Here is a 20440-nt window from a genome sequence, read left to right on the forward strand (position 1 = left end):
CTGTTTTTGAATACATTCAGCCGATCTCCGGGTCTGACGGTAGCTCTTTTAGCTTAGCTTAGCGTAGATCATTGAATCTGATTAGACCGTTAGCATCTCGCTCAAAAATGACTAAAGAGTTTAGATATTTTTCCTATTTAAAACTTGACTCTTCTGTAGTTACATCATGTACTAAGACCGACAGAAAAAGAAAAGTTGCGATTTTCTAGGCCAGGAACTATACTCTCACTCCGGCGTAATAATCAAGGAACTTTGCTGCTGTACCATTGGTGCAGTGGACGAAAAGAATATTACGCAGCACTTGAAAATAGTTTCAGCAACTCTTCTATTGCTGCAACTACACAAAGTAGCTGGGGACTATTTTCAGGCTCTGAGTGATCTGCAGTACACCGGCCAACCAGGACCGAATTTGGACACCCCTGGTATTATGGCAACAAAAACAGGATTTGGTCTTTCTTGTCTCCTTCACATCCCATCATGACTAACAGCCTTTTGTGGTCCATAATGAAACCATTAAAGAAAATCCATCACTTTGAACATGCTGTACTATCTTTAATCTTAATGCTTAATAGATGCACAAGGACAAGGACAAGGATAAATGATATAAATAGGGCCTATATACAATGATTTTTTTTAATGCAATTTATTCATGTCATGGAAACAAAAAAAATAAATTACTATCATTATTCTAGTCTTCAGTGTCACATGATCATTCTAATTGGCTCAGGATACATTTCCTATTTCAGAATTCTTAGATAAAATAGAACACTCAAAAGAACAGCATTTATTTGAGATGTTTTGTAACATTATAAATGTCTTAAATTTTTGATAAATTCTGTGCATCTTTGCTAAATAAACAACTAATTTCTTAAAAAAATATCTAGATACATGCATATATAAACAAAGGTATGGATTTATCTTACAAAGCGTCTCATTTATACGCCTGGATATTGTCTACATCTACACATTCTTTCAACGTTTTCCTGTCAAAATCCTGTTCAGAAATGAATATTTAGTTTGTACATTTTTATAGATGTGGAACACCAGCTACTCAACTAGTGTCTGACATAAAGTAGGTAATTCCTGGAAACTATCAAAGGGAATAGTGCAGCACTCACAAAGTGTCAACAGCTGCGTTTTGACCGCCCAAATGAGCTTTTCACATTCACTCACCTGTCTCTTAGGCTGGCTCCCAGCTGTTTCCTTTAATAACGATAGGCTAATTATTATTACAGGTCTGCTCAAATAACATAGGTTTAAGTCATTATGAACCCAGCAGTTAGAGGTTAGCCTGTGAATGAGTGCTATGGAAGTCTATGACATCTATGAAATATTCTTATTCTACATGAACACATTCATATACTGTATGACCTCATATTTTAATAGCCTAACATCAAACCTGTTAAAAATATGCCAGCTGCTATGTGCATCTGGGCAAACTGTGGCACAAATGGCAACTTCATACAATGTCTCTCATCACACATCACACAATGGGGAACAAACATCATTGCGTAAAGCTTTGAAATGATGCTGATTAACATTCAGAGTGAATAAACAAAACCTTTTCAATTCCATAAAAGTTTTAGCAAAAGTAGACAGACAAAATCAATTGGGTCAATTCCAACTTAATGCCCAGAAACACAGATTTTTCATAATGGCCCCAATGGTCAGGCTGTGATTGTTTGTAGCGCCAAACATAAAAGTAACAATTTTCAAATTAGCCCAATTTGCATGACAAAGACTGGTCCAACAAGGGAAAAAAATCAGCATGGATTGTGACACATCCAGACCTCTTCTCTTTCCAGACATGCAAGGAACGTTCATCGTGCTGCTGCCTCTCAGTGTGATTGTGCTGTTCATCGGAGGAATGCTGGGCTTCATCAGTATGTTGGCACGAGCCTACCTCCTGCTCCTCCTGACCGGAGTGCTGCTTCTGTTCGGTGGTGAGCGTCACTCTCACGTTTGCCTCTGATTGATCCTCTTGTGAGGCATGAATATTCATTTTGCCAACATCACGCTTGACAGAGCATCTGGAGCTCTCTAGACAGTTTTGATAGTAATGAATAATCTTCACAACAAAAAAACAGGTTGGGGAAGTCGTGGCCTAATGGTTAGAGAGTCGGACTCCCAATCGAAAGGTTGTGAGTTCGAGTCCCGGGCCGGCAGGAATTGTGGGTGGGGGGAGTGCATGTACAGTTCTCTCTCCACCTTCAATACCACGACTTAGGTGCCCTTGAGCAAGGCATCGAACCCCCAACTGCTCCCCGGGCGCCGCAGCATAAATGGCTGCCCACTGCTCCGGGTGTGTGCTCACAGTGTGTGTGTGTGTGTTCACTGCTCTGTGTGTGTGCATTTCGGATGGGTTAAATGCAGAGCACAAATTCTGAGTATGGGTCACCATACTTGGCTGAATGTCACTTCACTTCACTTCAGATGGAAAAAAGTAGTCCCAATATTGACTTCAGGTGCTGAATTTTGAGAGATACTATTAAAAAGGTTCACTTAGTCTTTACCATGTTGTTTATGTTTGTATTTTATATTATTTATATTAGCTTATTTAGCATAAAATATTCATAGATGCATTGGAAATAAATGTTTTTGCAACAGCTAAAAAAATATTTGATCCATGAACATCTTGGCAATATCACAGCAATATTGGTTGCTGTGATTCTGCCAAGACATTCATTGAACAACATCTTATGTTGATCCTGGAACAACATTACTTCCGAAAAACATAGACCTAAACCTAACCCTGCCCATAATGTATCCCTAAAATCAATCAGAGGGAAATGATAGCTGAATAACAAGGGTGCAGAAGCACCTAACCCTTGTTGTAAACCTAAAACAGACATTTCCTGTAAATGTATCCCTGAATTCTGCTTGGTTGATTGGGATTTTGTTATAGGATCAACAAGGACATTGATCCAGGAACATGTTGTACATTCACTGTTTGGGAAGAGCCTTTTTCTTTGCATTCTTCACAGTTCTATTTATGATGTAACTTTAAAAAGGGGGACTTGAGGGCATTGACAATGGAACAGATATTTATACAGACCCATTTAACTGTTGCTACTCTTTTACACAGACACTAGTTCAATGAAATACCTACCCGCATCATTTGTGAGAAAATACAAGTTCACTTGAAATCCCTCTCAGGATAAAAGCCTGTCTCTTTCAAGATTCACTCAGTACCTATAAAAAATATATATATATATATATATATATATATATATATATATATATATTGTTGCTTTGCAGACACCATGGCAACAACTAAACCCAACATGGCCTCTGAACTTAATCAGATCGATATGAAAACATTACAACATTACAACATCATTGTAAAGCAGCGATGGCCCTAAATGTCACCAGATGACAGATCACAGCCAATAAATGAGTCCGTTTCTTGAAGATTATTCATCAGCCTCTTCTTTAAAATACCAGAAGGAACTGATGGGCTCTGGTGATGATGGGCTTTTTAAAGTAAAACCGGCACCAGCATGAATGGATTGCTTTTAAGTACAATGATGAATGGTGCTCATTGTGTAGTGCTGTGTTAGACTAGCAATTCATTGTCACTGCTTCATAGACATGTAGCAAGGTTCACAAAATAAAACATTATTCTTCCGCCAAACAATGTAGTTCCTCAGAAATGGTTGTGGTTGGAACAGACGTAAACAAAGGTGTATGTTTGTAGAGTAATTTTAACAGCTTCGAATGTGGTTACCAACATTCTCCAAAATATATTCTTTTTGTGCTCACCCAGAGAAACTTTGGGATTTGGGATGACCTGAGGGTGAGTAAAAGGTACTATCCCATGTGATGTGTGAGTCAGCTAAACTCCCTAGGCTCTATACCTGTAAAGAGACTGAGATCTGAGCAGACCACTGTTTTGACGGTGTCTGGGAGGCTCACTTGTTTACATTTTTGGGGAGATAAACCCATTATAGCAGTCAACTCAGTGAACAATAAACTGGGTAGGGAGAATGTATTCTGACATAAAACAATTGTAAAAACGTAACTTTTCAGGTGTGCTTCCTGTCCGCTATCAGTATAATGTAAGAATGTACCAGTGGAGAATGTCTTCCAAACATCTGTCTTCCTGCTCTGTTCCTTACAGCTGTGCTCTCAGTGGCTGGTATTTGTGTCTACATGGCTTACTCTGCGGCTGCCTTCAAAGAGGCTGTAGACATCTCTGGCCACAAAACCCTGGAGGACATCGAGATTTACTATGGCTGGTCTCTGATTCTAGCCTCTGTTTCTTTTGTTGGAGAACTCTGTACCGCCGTGGCGTTCCTGCTCACCTCAGCCAGAGTGAGCCTGCTGACCAATCAGGAAGACCATGAATACTGACGTGATCTGAATCAGGACTAATGTAAGGACAGGAGAGGATTACACCACATGAAGACACTGAAAGTGACACACAAACACTGAAAACTAAATCAATGTTTACATATTTATATTTTAAAAGGATGCTTTTTAAAATGCAGTGGTTTGTGAAATGTATTATAGAAATACCAATGCTAAACTAAATTAATAAAAATGTATAATAATAATAATTATTATTATAATTATAGGTAACACTTTAGTATAGGGACCAATTCTCACTACTAACTAGTTGCTTATTAGCAATTACATATTGGCAGTTTATTAGTGTTTATAAAGCACATATTCTACATGACTATATTCTACATCCCAGATCCTTCTCAATATCTGAATTTAACAGCTACCTAACTGTTAATAAGCAGCAAATTAGGAGTTTATTGAGGCAAAGGTCATAGTTAATGGTTTGAATTGAACCTTAAAATAAAGTGTGACTTAATAAGAATAATAAATACATGTGAAAATGTAAAAATATCTTCAAGTAACTAATAAAGGTAGTTGAGCTGACAAAAAGCATTGGGAACCATGATGTATAGAAGCAACTTTTGTCAAATATTGCAACCGATTTTTTTTTTCCCAGTATATTTGCAAATTGTCTTTTAATTATGCTAATTGTGTTCACTTTCTCTGTGTAGTACTTTGTGTCTCTCTAGGATTTTTCCAAATCACAATAAAATATGAGTTTTGCCTCTTTATGGATCTTAATTTTGAATTTTGATGTATCTCTATATGAATCTTCTTTTCTTAATTAATTCGTTTTTTGAGAGAGGTCTTGCCCTCTGATTTATTTAGCAACATACAGGCTGATTTACATGTAGAGTGCTAATTTAGACCTGAGATAAGACAAAACTCATCAGTTTCTACCAATTTGTTACCGTGTTACCTACATCTAGATCTTGCTAAATAAATATTCACAGTTATACAGTTTTATTAAGAATAAAATCTTAAATCTTTCCATCTTTACTGAATGAAATTATGTCTATTGCACGGATGAAAGCAGATGTGTCACCCTCTCCAGATGGCTGGATCTGTCCCTCACAGATAGCTTCTTATAAAATCATTCTGTAAATGGATGACAGACATCGCATTATTCCGGAAATTACACCGCAATTTTACAAACAACCTTGCTGCATCTGTCTGACTGATAGATAGCTGATTTCTACAATTACTGATCTAAGAGACTTGTAGAAAAGATCCTTTAGGAGATTTAATGCTTTTAAAGTACTGCTAGGGCTGGGGGTTTCTTGCTACAGAGGTTTCATCAAGTATTTTGAACTCTGTGATCTAAGAAGTGGAAAGTATTGATTTTGGGCTTGTGTGAGATGACTCAGAAGTAACACAAAAAAATCACAGTGTAAACAAAGAGATGATGAATGACTTGAAGAGAATCAGCTTGAGCTTAAATCTCAAAATTTAAATCTAAAAAAGCGTGTAAATCTTTCCTCGAATCGAACAAGTTATTTTTTTTCTTCATCAGAACAGTTTTGGAGAAATTTAGCATTACATCACTTGCTCACCAATGGATGTTCTGCAGTGAATGGGTGCCGTCAGAATGAGAGTCCAAACAGCTGATAAAAGGATCACAATTATCCACAAGCAGTCCACAAGAATCCAGTCCATCAGTTAATGTCTTGTAAAGTGAAAAACTGCATGTTTGTCGAATCAAATCCATCACTGATTCGTTTCAACATTAAAATGCTGCTTCTGGCCAAAATAATCCATAATACTGTTTTTTCCAATGCAAAACATCCATTCCCAGTTGTCCTCTTAAATCAACATCTTTGTTTTTGTACATATTTGTACCTACAAATACCTACATATTTGTTTTTGCATGTAAACACTGCTTGATCTGGGCACATTTCTTCCTTGAATAAGACAAGACAACTTTTTTTCACTGGAGAAAGCAGTAGCAACAGTTTGAGGTAAAACACCTAATTTCAGGCCAAGTCTGAGATGTAAAGCTTTATTTCAGAGACCTTCTGCTCCACTTCCTTCTGAATATTTGAAGGCCTTGCTATTTTAAGGTTGACCTTGAACTCCTCTCCTGTGGAGATGAGATCACAGTCATCAATTCAACATTGATTACAGCGTTATCTCTAGACGCTTAGATTATATTCTTAGAGCTGATGAAAAGCTCCACATCCTTTTTTTTCTGAGGCCTATGCTACATTACGCAATCTTTATCTCCCTCTGCTGGTGGATAGAAATAGTGTCTTTGAAATTTTGAACCTTTATTTTATGCTTGAAGAAACACCACCAATATCAACAGTTCTTCTTCCTCCGCCTTAACTATTTTTATGTAATGTTTTACAGTAAAATATATTTTAACATCTGTAGAATAATTGACTGTAGAATAACTGACAGATACAGTTAGTAACTGTGTCTGTGAGTGTTCTTGTTTATGTTACATTGTGAGGACCAAATGTCAGTAAATGATGAAGATAAATGATGAGTGCATCAATGCAAACAGGTTTCTGTACGAGGTAGGTTTAGGGTCAGGGGCTAGATAATATCGTTTTGTCATTATAAACCAATAGAAATCTATGGAAAGTCCCAACAATTCACAGAAACAAACGTGTATGTGTGTGTAAACAAAAAAAAGAAAAAAGAAAAAAAGAGATGACTATGATTATAAATCTTTACCAAGCTTTGCCACTATCCCTCAGTCCACTAGGTTTAACACACACACACACACACACACACACACACACACACACACACACACACACACACACACACACACACACACACACACACACACTATATATATATATATATGATGTTATACACCAAATTTTCTTTTTCAATTCTTTCTTTCTTTCTTTCTTTTTTCTCTCTCTTTTACAGTTTTACATAATGAGCCAAAAACAAAAAACAAAACAAAAACAACAACAAAACTGATTGATAATGTGTTTTGCAGAGTATGGATTTATGTGTCTGGGACAGTATTCGTGTCACAATTATTCTCGCTTGGATAGATCCATTCATTCATTCTACATACTGCAGTATAATTAAAGGAATATTCCAGCCATGATAAGTAGGCTACAGTTTTAGCTCTGACAGGTTTTATTTTGATTTTATTTTATTTTTTTGCACCTGAGAAACTCAGCACGCACTGCATTGAAGTGCACCTGGTGGCGGCTCCAGCCCAACACCGCATGCACCACATCAGCCTTCATCTGTTGTCTCCCCTCACTGCGGCAGGCCCCTCACCTTCCAATAAACCCCAACCTAAAGACCGTCGCTTTGAGAGATACGAATATTTACCAGGCTGCAAGCGCGCCAGCTCCAGCGACCAAGCCGTTTTAGTCGTAAAAACGTATAAAGAAAGTGATCGGGGCCGGGGTCTGCGCGCGAGGGCCAGAAGTAGCCGCACTTCTCACTGGCATCAATTACTGTGAGCATTTTGCAAATAAACAAAGCTGCTGCCTCTCATAAATTCTGTGCGTAATTGCGCACTGCAGATGCACGCGGGGAGCCAGTGAGATGCATGCAGACGTTATTTATCCCACGAAGTCACTGGTGCTGCAGACAAGATGGAGCTGATCAAATATTAAAGAGCAGCATATGGAGGTTATGTGTGTGAGGAGGCCAACAGTAAGGTAGGAAGAGATGAGAGAGAGAGAGAGAGAGAGTCAGAGAGAGAGAAAGAGTGGATCTGAGACAGAGAGGGAGACAGGGAGAATGAGGAAAGAGTGGGTGTGCGTGCGATGGGAGAGACGGAGGGAAAGAGTGCGCGTGAGGGAGTTAATGAGACAGAGAGGAGGAAAAAAGAGGCTAGATCGCTTGCCATGTCAAACCACAGTCGACCTAGATGTCATCGGTATGGAGATATGGCTTGTGATGTATTTGGGCAAAGGAGTCTGGAACTGATGGGATTGAGGCTGGGGAGCAGGAGCAGGAGGAGGGAGGAGCTAGCCATTCTTCTCCATCTACTGTCATTACGAAGCATCACTTATTATATGTGTTCACGCTACTAGCACTGCTTGTTGTGATATAGCTAAGTTATGTGTATGTCTGATGGGCCGTTCATGTATTTGTTTTCGTTTTGTATTCCACTATGGTCCTTTTCAATTGGTTTTCTATATAAATACTCCCTATTTTCAAAATTCTGAATACACCTGCCGTACATCTCGCGTTTTAAATGCAAAAACGTGATCGATATTAATGTCCCCTTAACAACAATTTAGTTTTGGCTCCTTCAACTCAAATCTTTTCTCTGTATGACCAGCAGGTGGCGGTAGAACACAGAGAATGCACGCGTTTGAAACTCAGCTAGTGAGGATCAAGTGAGAAGGCTCGATGAGAAGAGCTAGTAAAACAAAAATAAATTACAATAGTGGTAATAAACTCTTTCCATCCATCCGACCCCACTACACTATAGATAATAAAACCAATCAGCGTTTCATCTCACACCGGTGATATTTCATGAGAGAGCATTTATGGAATATTGAGCTATTGAATTGCGCATAACACGTGTTCCTGTAAAAACACATGAATGATATTCTATTGTGCTGCTAAAAGCATTTTGAGTGACGCGCAAGGAAATATAGGCTGCACTTTTTTCTTTTTTCAGAAAGAGAGAGAGAGAGACAAAGGAAAATGTAATAACGTAATGGAAATGCCTTGCTTCCGTAAAGAAATGTTTAAGAAAATATTTTGGTAAGAGGAAGGGAGAGGAAAAATAAGACTCAATAAAAACAGTCTTTTCTCGAATGTCTGCATATTATCAGACCATGAAAATCAGATTTTCTATGCTCCTGTATTCCATGCATTTCACAATGGAATCACTGCTCACATTCTGAACTGCACAAATCAGATGCAAATCTCATGCATGAGATTTTAGACATGTGAAGACCATGATTTGTGACTAAATGTGCCAAAACAAATAAGCAACGGCACACTGCGAGGGATTTCTTGAGGGTCTCAAGGGTTGTTTTCTTAAAAGTAGCCCACTATTAAATGTGCTCACAGCTTTGCATGATAATCCATAATTGAAAACTATAGTTAAAACATGCTCCTACGGGTGTTTTCACCAAACCCAGTGTCCTTGGGGAAACGTCAACAGATGTTCTTGAACTCTACAAATAAAATGAGTGACAGCAAAAATAAAATAACGAGTGTGTTTTGTTATGCTAAAATGAGAGAACACCAAATTCTGTATTTAAACGCAATACCTATATTTAATGGATTATAGTCATTCCAGAATATGTATTTAATAGATTTCATTTAAAACTAAATTACATGTCTGGATGAATGAAGTCCATAATTACAACATTTTCCATTAAGCCCGTTTCCTTCTTTTTCTTTTACCTCAAAAACCAAAGAATGGCAGTAAGACATTAAGGGTTAATTTCACAGCATTAATGTAATTTTTTTTGTTGTAATAACACCATCAATAACAGCTGACACTACTCCACATATTAGAAACCACATCACTTCCATCGGCTCCTAAGGCACTAGGTTACATAACCTCGCTATAATGGTGGTGGTTCTGTAGAAGGATTGGAGATGGGAATAAGCATCTCTATACTCACACCACAGGACTGTAAAGCTGCTACTTCAGAGGGAGGTTCATTCTGACAATCAGAGGCCCTGAAACATATACTGAGTCATTCTTCGTAAAGCTTGTGTTTCCAGTCAGAGCAGTTCCCATATGTGCACACTTGGCCTACTATTAACACTGCAAACTGAGCATACAAACAGTTTGACTAAAAGCATAGCTCCCTAGCACTTTTGTTGTTGTTTTGTTTTTGCTATGCATTTTATCCATATGCCTTTCCCTGCAGATGTTCAAAATGTCTAAAGGCTCTCTTTGGTTTTCCAGCTAATCCTTTATCACCTCAGCTTTATAAAGATGAACTTGTTTCTGCCACCACAGGCATTTGCCAATTTAATAACCGATATTATGGTTTTGAACTAATGCCATTTTCTGTTTCCCAATATGGACACGTTAAATCATTTGATGCAAAGAGAATAGATATTTCTTCATCATAGCTCAAGCGCTCTGTGAAAACAATAAGACCCCTGCTCTACGTGAGATGTGATCGCTGAAACGCAATTATCATAACCACAGGCTACAAAACAGTTAACAAAACACATTATAACTAAGTAATATCTCATTTATTTTTAAATTAAACATACCATTTAAATTATAGTATTTGTAATGTATAAGATAGATCCTACACATTAATGGGATGTTATATAGATTTCATTAAATTGATTTATTAAAAATGTAAATTACCCCATTATTTACTATTTACTTAAATTGCCCCTTTAATTATACTTTACAGTATGTTCATTCATAATATATAAATTCTTTACACACACACACACACACACACACACACACACACACACACACACACACACACACACACACACACACACACACACACACACACATATATTTATATATATATATATATATATATAGACAGATATAGATAGCCAGCTATGAATACTCCTGTTCATCAAGGATGCATCTTTGATAACATCACAAGAAATATTTGTCAAAATTGAAATTTTGCAGGTTTATTATTATTTTTATTACTGTATTTTTTTTAACCAAGTAAATGGAGTCTTTGCGAGCAACAGATGTCTTTTAAAAACATTAAAAGAAGCCTTACTGCCCCCAGACTTCTGAACTGTAATATTAAAGTGATAGGGATTTTCCTGCATATAATTATTATAATTTTTTTATTATAATTATATCATGGCTAGAACACTTTATAAACCAATCAGAATCCGGAACTAAGATGATCCCGTTTAGGAGTGCTTTCGAATACTAAAAGAGAGCTAAAAGGTCCAGTGTGCTTGTTTGATGTCTTCACACAGAGTGATGCACATTATTGTTCGCATACATCACACTCACATCAGCTCTTTCTGCACAGTGGTGATGTCAGCTGCGGCACCTCAGGAATGCTGACAATCTCGTCACGTTACCTCACGTGAACCGAAAGCCCGAAACTGGGGCGATCAAATCGGCGGCCTTTTGAAATTGAAAGCGGCGGGTTGCATCACGGCGTTGGTGGATTCCACGGGGCTCCAGTCGAATGAAAACAAGACCCAGGCATCTCAACATAGCACTCATTTGCATTATGGGTCTGATGAGTCATTTGGAGACTCCAGAAAAAGACAGGGCTGCGGGAGGAAGAGGAGGAGGGCGAAGAGCTTCCCTCAGCGGCGTGCAGTCAAGTGCTGGCAGCGACACGAGGGCTCCCTGGAGCAGTGTTTAGAGGCCTGGTGCCTAATCTCTGATGAAATGTCTATTATCAGAGACTCTGCGGGAGAAAGTGGAGCAGAACAGATATGATGGAGAGGCGATTAGCTTCTGCCCTGCTGCCTCCTGCTTCCCTCTAGCTCACTCAGTCATTCATTCATAATGTGCACCTCCTGTATCAGCTCGTGTCATGAGTGCCGAGAAAGTTTGCATGAAATCCAGCCGACTGGTGACAATTTAAGTGCGAGGGCCTGATAAAGCTTACACAGGCAAGAGGCTGTTAGGCGCAGTGCACAAATCTTAGATATGACAGGAACTCGTGCAGGTCCTGTTCGTGAGGAATGGCTTTGGAGACGCAGGGTAAACTGCAATGGGATGACATTTTTTTAATTACGAGTGTCGTGATGTATGGCCCTTTCCTCCTGGAGCCCAGTCCTGCTGTCTCTCTAATGAACATATATAGCTACATTTAAAAGTCTGTGACTGTATAATGTTGAAAAACAGAGCCGGGGTCCACTAGGGGGCTTCAAGATGACTTGAGACCAATTTGCATCAAGAACAAAAAGTATATTGGCGTCCACATCAACAGACGAACATGTCTTGTTGTTTGTAAGCATCAGCTACTTCAAATGCTTGAGTGATTTAAAGCTGTGTGGATTGTGATTGTTTTTGTATGTCTAGTATGATTCCAACGACTCAATGATATCAGTCCTTTGTGTCAATATAGTAATAGTTGTTTTTTTAAACCAACTTACTGTAATAGATGATTATCATCATCCATGATGTGAATTGGCCTCCAAAATAAAATAAGACAAAATAAAAAGCTTTAAAATAAGATATTTAATTAAGTCCATCCTCAGACTTCTGGAATTGTACAATTAAATTATTGTAGTTACTTTAACTTATAAAACTTATTTCTCTATATTTAGAAGTTTAACATTTTTTTTCTGAATTTGAAAAAAGATTTGTCGGGGGTGGGGGAGGGTTGTCCATCCTGCTTTAATGAGATTGCACATTTAAAGTGTCTGAAGACATAATTGCAGCACATGCTTATAATAAACAAACAATATCCTGCCTTGGTGAAGATGTTGATATTGTGATCATTTTTCTTGGTGTAAGCAGGCCTTAAGAATAGGGTGGATGATCAGTTTAGGAGAATCCATATTTGGTGAACCTTCTCCCTTGATTCAAAAAATCTGAATTTTTGTACAATCCCACAATGAATCCTAGTGACAACTGTGATTTGCAAGTCTGCAGTGTCATGAGAGAGCAACGGCTGACCGATCTTGAGAAAGCCAGTGTCCACTCCCTCCAATCTGCATGATAATCAATCCAGTCTCATTCAGCCAATCAAACTGAGCAAAGAGAACCAAATTACTTCATTTAATAGATGATTTAATTCAGAAACATAAATCATCACATTACTGACAGCTCTCATAGAGCCGGTGGGAAGAGGGCCCGAGCGGCGAGTGCATGAGAGAGAGAGAGAGAGAGACTGAATTAAAACCACTAGACCTCCTTTACCTCTCCCCGTGGACTCGGCAACATAATCTGAAGAGAATGTACATTTTTCATAATAGAATTAATAACCAATTTTAAATTATGTCCCCGACTTGTGACCCAAGATACGTTAATTATTGATCACCCATTTCTGTGAAGAGGTGTTGTAATTACCCAGCATAATGTGACTCCTTCATCACATTTAAACATTTATATTGCTTATCTTTCCAAGGAACCTCTGGCTAAGTTTTTCCAATTACACTGATCAAATCGAGAATGTGGGGTAATTCTTCTTTTCTTCAATTAGAACTATCTGTACTGTACATAATTTATGAAATTCCGTCATACCTTAGCGAAATGAGTGAAAGATAATGAATATCTGCTACTTACAGTTACTCGGGGCAGACAGGTTCAGGGTCCCATCATTCTCCAAAGCAACGTTCTTCACAGCACGTTCGGAATATTGTCATTCGTTATGCAAATGAAAAACAAAAAATCTACAGCTATATGTGATTGTGCTCCACTTTCTTGGTTCAAACCTCAACTGCACCTTAAAATAAGCCCATATTGTGGCTTCCTTTTTGGAAATATCTGCACACCGGAGATGTTTCATAACCCTGAAAGTGGGTGGGATAACCTAATCAGACCGCAGGAATCCGATCTCGCTCCTTCATCCTAAACACAGAGTCTTCTTAAAGGTGTACAGATGACCACCTCAGACCTGGCAGCATCAATTCCACTTAACCTCCTCGGAGATGATCATTTGCTCTTCGCCTTGAGCTTTTCAATGCAATTTTAGTCAATGAAATCAGATCAGAGGACAAACGCACTCCATCATCTGAATATAAGATCCGGCAGTCGGCATGGTGCAAAGAAATTCCGAGACAAATTCCCGTTATCTTGAGAAACTTTATTGATGGTTATTGTTATGCAGATCATAGTGCATGCACATACAATGACAAGGAGAAAGCCGGTCCACAACACGTACTTAAAGCAGAAAGAGCAGAATCACAGCAGTGGGTAAGATATTTTTGCCAAGTTGTGTGATGTGATGCACACAGTACACAAGAGGATATTTGCAGCCGGATAAACTGGAGCTGCTCTTTTGTTTGTATTTTATGCAATTGAAACTTTTATAAATACAAAATAAAGAAAAAACGAGATATGTGATAAACACCTCTAATTAGGTATACTTGTAAACAACATGAAGGGAAGTCTTCGCGTATGCACAGCCAAGCTGCGACTCTTCAAGAACACCTTGACAGCTTGTTTGTGTAGCACTTGTAAATGACATAGTTATCATTATTCCTATTTACATATAGATATCTTTTTCACAAGTCATATATTTCTCAGTTTCTCGATAATCAAACAGTTCCAAAGTGTAAAGGCTGTGTTCTAGAAAATAATAGTACAAAGGATGTCACATTAAAAATGATATCAAAACGAAACACTCGAAAAAAGCAGAGAACCAAAAGAAAACAGACAACAGAACGTCCCACAATTGAGAAGAAGTAGTAGTAGTGATGGAAAAATTGCAGGTTGTGTGTGTGTGCAAAAATGTACAGTTGACAAAAATACTATGATTATATCTACATAATGATTGCATTACTTGTAAAGTGTTGATATAAATCTGTGTATGATTCCATAAAAAATGAGACACCTTTCTCTAACAGTTGGTCTACCACACTAAATCTAAAACATTATACAGTTGTGTTTTTCGTATAAGAGAACATTTTCACTGCACAGATCAAATTGAATACACTGTTAGTTTATTTTTTTCCCACTCTCGTCTTGTACAAATAATCAGAGTTTCTTAACTTCTGAGAAAAAAAAAAGAACCAAAACAAAACAGAAAAAAAAGAAAAACGTAACCGGCGCTACCGTCAACGTCTGTTTTTTTATTTTTTGTGTTTCGTCTTTCCCTTATTATAAAAGTCAGCATTTATATCAATCGACGTACTGGAAGTACTGTAATATAAAAAGAACATCTCGTGGTAGGCCTAAACTAGTGTGGGTCTGACTTAAGGACTAGATAATAGTTCAACAGTAAAATACTGTCGTGGTGAATTTTTGGGGAGTTTCTACGAGCTGCTATGTATAGTCTGAATATACACACTGAACACCCCAGGAACATAACCTTTGGCTTTGAGTAATGACTGATATAAGACAGCTTAAATAACTGATACCTCAGTGGTCTCTTTGACTGGCTCTGTATCTTCACTGCACTTTGGGGGACAGCCCCCAGTCTCTCGCCCACCACGCACGTATCTACTCCTACCCACAACCCCCTGCGCACTCTTCCTCTACAGCACAGAACCCAGAAACAAAAGAAACCAAAAGAAAGACGAAAGGCGATGTCAAACGGAAGCAGAAACCACTGGACGACTTTAGTCACTTACACTCTTACAAAATATGATAACCCCGAAGTGACTTGAATATTTATCATACATAACTCATTTACATGATAAAGCCCTAACAATTTGTATCTTATTCTTTTTTTTCTTCATCTTTTTAAAATCTAGCAGCTCTCTAGATCACCACAGAAACCTCTACAGCCAACAATCTATGTAATCTTTAGAAATTAAAAACCCACAATATTAAAATACACAGCACAAAATATCTGAGGTATAAGATGAAAAATATCAGTTTTTGTCTTCTCTCTCTTAAGAGATGCTAAAATGATGCACTACTGCATGTATTGCAATACCCAGGCCTCTGAATTACTCCTCCGTTACCCCCACAGGAAGATTCTCAATAGATTTTGAAAGGTTTTTTGTTTTTTTAGTATGGCGCGAAACGACTGTATCCACCTCGGTATATACTAGCCTGCAAAGAAGAAAGAACGAGACCCACATCGTCGGCGTGGCTTCTGGTCTTGGCATCAGTCAAGGGAGCGAAAGCATTCTGGAAGAGAAGCCACGGGTTTGGACACGTTTAATTGACACAGTTCAGAGGAGACCTCCGCTAGCATTCAGGCTATTTGCCGTACATACCCCCCGGACGAAACCAATCACGTTCCATCATGCAGCAAGCACACCAACACACCTCATGCCAGAAGAGATGCATTTAGCTACTTAAAAACGTAACCGGGATGAAAGAAATACATGAGTTAACAGAGCAACAAAAAAAAAAGCAACAAATGCTGCAAAAAAGCATTTTCTTAACGTATTTTTGTCTCATTTCCCAGTATCTTGAAGTAAAAAAAAAATTCAGGTGCATAAAAAAACTAAATTGTTTGTTGTTAATAGCGTAGCTCAATTAGAAGTCTCTATTAAACAAAGCAGCTTTGTTAGTCTGCGCGGCGAATGAAGAATGCAGATTCCTACTGAAACAACTATTTCTCCAGCAAAAATTACTCAGTAGTAAATACGACCACACCCCTCGGGAGGTTTATTCTTAAAACAAGAAACGTAAAACTTTTAAACAGTTACAATTCCAAAAAAAAAGTAAAACAAAGTATTATTAACTTACACAAACGTTTTAAGCATTTTTACTGGAAAACTAGACAAAATTTACAGATTAAGAAATTGATCTTTGCAGTGTGCGTTTTGTATGCAACGTGGACGCTTTGCGATCCAAACAGTCCGAGTACAAACAAATCGCACATCGCAGCGTGTGCCTGGAGACTCTTGTCAGTCTTCCTCCCACTCTTTCATCACACCGTCTCTCCTCTGCTCCCTCCCTCTTTTAGCTGTTGCTACAGCACCACTTAGGTGATGGATTTAATTATCAAAATGACTAATTACTCCATTAAGTGGAGCGCTCGGCTAGGTGATATTCACAAAATTAGAAATATAATAACTAACATGCACTACACTGCCAAGAAATTAAGACATTTATCACGTTTACTGGGAGGATTAATGTGGCATTTCAGCTGCCGTTAGCACAAGAGACAAATTCAATTAAGTTTAAGTGAGGAGATGTCAGCAGTGCTAAAATCCATGCAGGAGGAAAAGGTGGGAAGAACAGGGAAAAGAATGAGCGTGCATGACAAGCGTGCACTGAGAAAAGAGCAGGGAAGGGATAAATAAAGGGGGTAATGAGGAAGAGGAAAAAAGAAAGAGGAATCGAGGCAGGTCGAGACGAAAATTTCACGCTCACCATGGCACCAACGCTGTATGCGGCTGCTGGAGCAAGTGCGTGGTTGTAGGGGTCGGCAGCATAAACTCGTCCGTAACTGTGGAAACACGGAGGGATGGTCAGATCACACTGCCTAGTTGAAAATCGCTTCTTTTCTATGCAAACACAAATGTCATACAGTCATATACGACACCAGGGACTGAAGCAACTACGTATGGTGATGATTTCTGGTCGTTTGGAAATGACAATCAAATGAAGTCAGAGAGGAGCACATCACATGGCTCTTGCAGTCATGCTGCACAGGTCAAAGAGGAAGACATCACTGTTTGAAAGTTGAAGGGCCACTTGTGCAAGACCTCACTAGATGTTCTGTTCACTCTAATTGTGCGTTTATGGGATGCCCGCGCTTACGGCAGTATCTGTTTGAACCTACCAACTTAGCAAATCGGTACCAAGAGGAATTTGCTTGCTTTTTCTAGTTCAATACACTTGCACAAACAACCCTTCAATTTTTTAGTAGTTTAATTTAGGCATATTGATCGAAAAGGCAAAAAAATAAATCCCAGAAAAAAAATTAAAATAAACAGACCAGTGATCGATGTTTTACAGTACTTGCACCTAAAAACCGAAACAAAACATCTGTTCATTCATTATTCTCGTCCGGGGCTGACTTGATGAAAATACCGCAGCATGTTTAGTGTAAATGTGAGCTTATTTTATATGTTTTCAGTCTCTTTTATCCTGAGATCTCACCCAGTTCTCCCTTAAAATTCGAGCAGGAGTTAGCATCACTGTGTTAGAAAACAAGCTGGAATATCGGCTCCTCAGAGCCTTGTTATGCATGCATGGTTTTCCTGGACCAGATAAAGAACCAATCAGAGGGCAGAGAAATGAGGCAATTTACATATTCTTCCACTCCTGGCAATTATGAGGTTAATCCACTGTATAGACATTGTTATTCACCACACAATTGCTCTGTCTTCATATTTCAATGCGCAGCAACAAAGTACTTTGTTTGACCTGCATTATCTGTGTTTACAGGGGTTCGTTTTTAATGAGTATGCAGTGCAATGTTCAAACCAGGACTTGCCTCTGCTGTTCTAGAGCTAAGATTGAAAAGGTGACCCTCAGGATATAGCACTTGGTGAATTATTCCTAAAGTATTAAGTAAGGGAAAAAACGTTCATTGGACGAGTCACCCGAAATGCAAGAACTGGGGATTTTAATTGCCGTTCTAGCAGTGCCTGCCAGAAACACACTACACATTTAAACTTAAACTCGTCCTTGTGACTATCGGTTTGTTCCTTTCTATGATCCGTTATACTAGGCTCCATCTGCCGCCCATTGAGACAGGTTGAAGTAAAAAAACAACAACCTTGATTTATGAGACTGGTAGGCTCTATGTTTGTTAATGAACACCAGTGACTCTTACATACGGCTAAATTAGATCTGGGCCCTGAGATACAGGTTAATAAATCTCAGATGGCTGGGATATATCTGCATTATTGACTAGATGCTCATTATTTTGGAAAATGTGTGCTCCAGCAGCGCCATTCCTCTAAATGTATTGACTTTTCCCACCAGGAGACCGAACAGACAGCTCATTTCTATGATTTCTTTAAACAATGCTGGGCTGTGCTTTAGGGGCTCTGTATGCGGACCTTCTCTGCTTTTCTTACTTACTGATTACGTGGGTTTGCGAACAGGATGCGCACGGCCTTTGGGGTTATCAGCAATTATTGAACTGGGACAATTAGACGTTTTTCAGACTCCAAATTACACATTCCAATTGTGATTTACAGAAAACAGCTGATGTCTTCAAGAAAGTGCCTTCTGCTAAATTATAGCCTTGTTAGCATTTTCATTTTCTCTGGTCGAGGGGGAAAAAACGTAAGGGGAAAAAAGGGCTGTCACAAAATCAATGCACGGATGGACAGGTCCATTTTCCTTTCGGTAGATCACGACTCAAAATAGTAACGATCACACTTGTGTCATTCCCAAGATCTAGCCACCTACAGCCAATGTGCAAGACACCATACACTACATGAACAACCTTGATACGACAAAGACAACAGCACCACACGCCTGTAAAACAATGACACAAACAAACCAACCAAAAAAAGGCCCTCTTGCGCGCACACACACACACAAACACACACAGATCTAATGGAAAGGGCGATGGTGGAGAACTCATAAGAACCATGGAACACAAGGAAGATTGAGACAGAAAAAAAAGGAAAATCACAGATTCCAAGCTCGTGACAAGCGTGTTCATTTCACTCTTCAAGGAACACATGCCTCTTCCAAGCAGTGCCATGGGAGAGAGAAACAGAAGATGAGAACTATGAATGCGATGCCTTCCAGCTATCCTCATGCAGTACTTCAAAACTACTCCACCCGTCCAAAAAAGAGCATACAAGAGAAACATAGTAAGAAAAAACGTAACATCTAGTAATCAAACGGGGGGCAGAAATAAGGAGACAGCCGGGCAATAGAAGCACTCACTGTCAGGGTGCATAAAAAAGGGGGTATATGCTCGCTCCCTCGTGGGTGCATCGAGAAAGTGAGGGTGATTTGGTATTCATTTATATTTATTTATTTTACCTGAGGAGGTGTTACAAGAAATTTCATCTGCTGCAACGAAGACGAAATGATTTCTGCAAGAGAAGATAAAATTTACAATACTGCCTGCTGACTGGCTGGATGGACGAGAGGAAGGGTGGGGGGGTGGGGGGTAGAGGAGGGGGTGTTAGGGAATGGAAAGCAGGGGAGGGGGAGGGAGGATGGTATAAATGAGTTTTAGTTCACAAGCAAAAAGGACCAGAGCTCCCAGTGTGCGGCCCCGCACCGGTATCCACATGGAGGAACAGGGAAGAGGCATGCTAGGGGGATTGGAGATGCAAATGCGGGAATAAAGAAGAGGGGTAAAAAAGACATATACAGTATATCAGAGATGAGACTAAATCATAACCTCAGACTTCAATAGAAACTGCAGCTGTGCACGAGACGCTTTGATTTAGCCCCTCTAAACGTCCTCTCCTCTGTAAACCCCCTCCCTCCATCACTATTGTTCTGTAAAAGTCAAGGAATTGCATTCACAGCATTACTGAATAGCGCTGGGATGGCCTTGAACGGTCACATAAAAGCCGGCCATCGAGCCTGTTAGAAACACCTGAGACTGCGACCATTCTACACGGATAATACTGGAAATCAAACAGATAATATTATACATCAAAGCGCTTATGCCGTACACCA

The 20440-nt window shown here is 39.0% G+C and overlaps 2 protein-coding genes across 9 annotated transcripts in view; one reads left to right on the forward strand and one right to left on the reverse strand.

The window, feature by feature from the left end:
• Positions 1-5074, forward strand: part of LOC132117009 (transmembrane protein 114) — a 7971-nt gene extending 2897 nt beyond the window's left edge. The window contains exons 3-4 of the mRNA XM_059526051.1: positions 1806-1943; positions 4121-5074. Of these exons, the coding sequence (XP_059382034.1) occupies positions 1806-1943; positions 4121-4353 (371 nt within the window). The 3' untranslated portion in view covers positions 4354-5074. The remainder of the gene's footprint in view (positions 1-1805; positions 1944-4120) is intronic.
• An 8920-nt stretch (positions 5075-13994) lies between these two features.
• LOC132144702 (RNA binding protein fox-1 homolog 1) overlaps positions 13995-20440 on the reverse strand; it is a 294728-nt gene continuing 288282 nt past the window's right edge. For 7 of the 8 annotated variants that reach the window (XM_059555271.1, XM_059555290.1, XM_059555298.1 and 4 more), the window contains 2 exons: positions 17207-17282; positions 13995-16009 (listed from right to left, as the gene is read on the reverse strand). In XM_059555271.1, coding sequence (XP_059411254.1) covers positions 15887-16009; positions 17207-17282 — 199 coding nt within the window. In that variant the 3' untranslated portion in view covers positions 13995-15886. Of the gene's footprint in view, positions 16010-17206; positions 17283-19789; positions 19843-20440 lie in introns of all 8 variants that reach the window. The other variant, XM_059555284.1, reaches the window with a different exon arrangement.

The sequence above is a fragment of the Carassius carassius genome, chromosome 1 (genome assembly GCF_963082965.1).
Source record: "Carassius carassius chromosome 1, fCarCar2.1, whole genome shotgun sequence".
Lineage (NCBI taxonomy): Eukaryota > Metazoa > Chordata > Actinopteri > Cypriniformes > Cyprinidae > Carassius > Carassius carassius.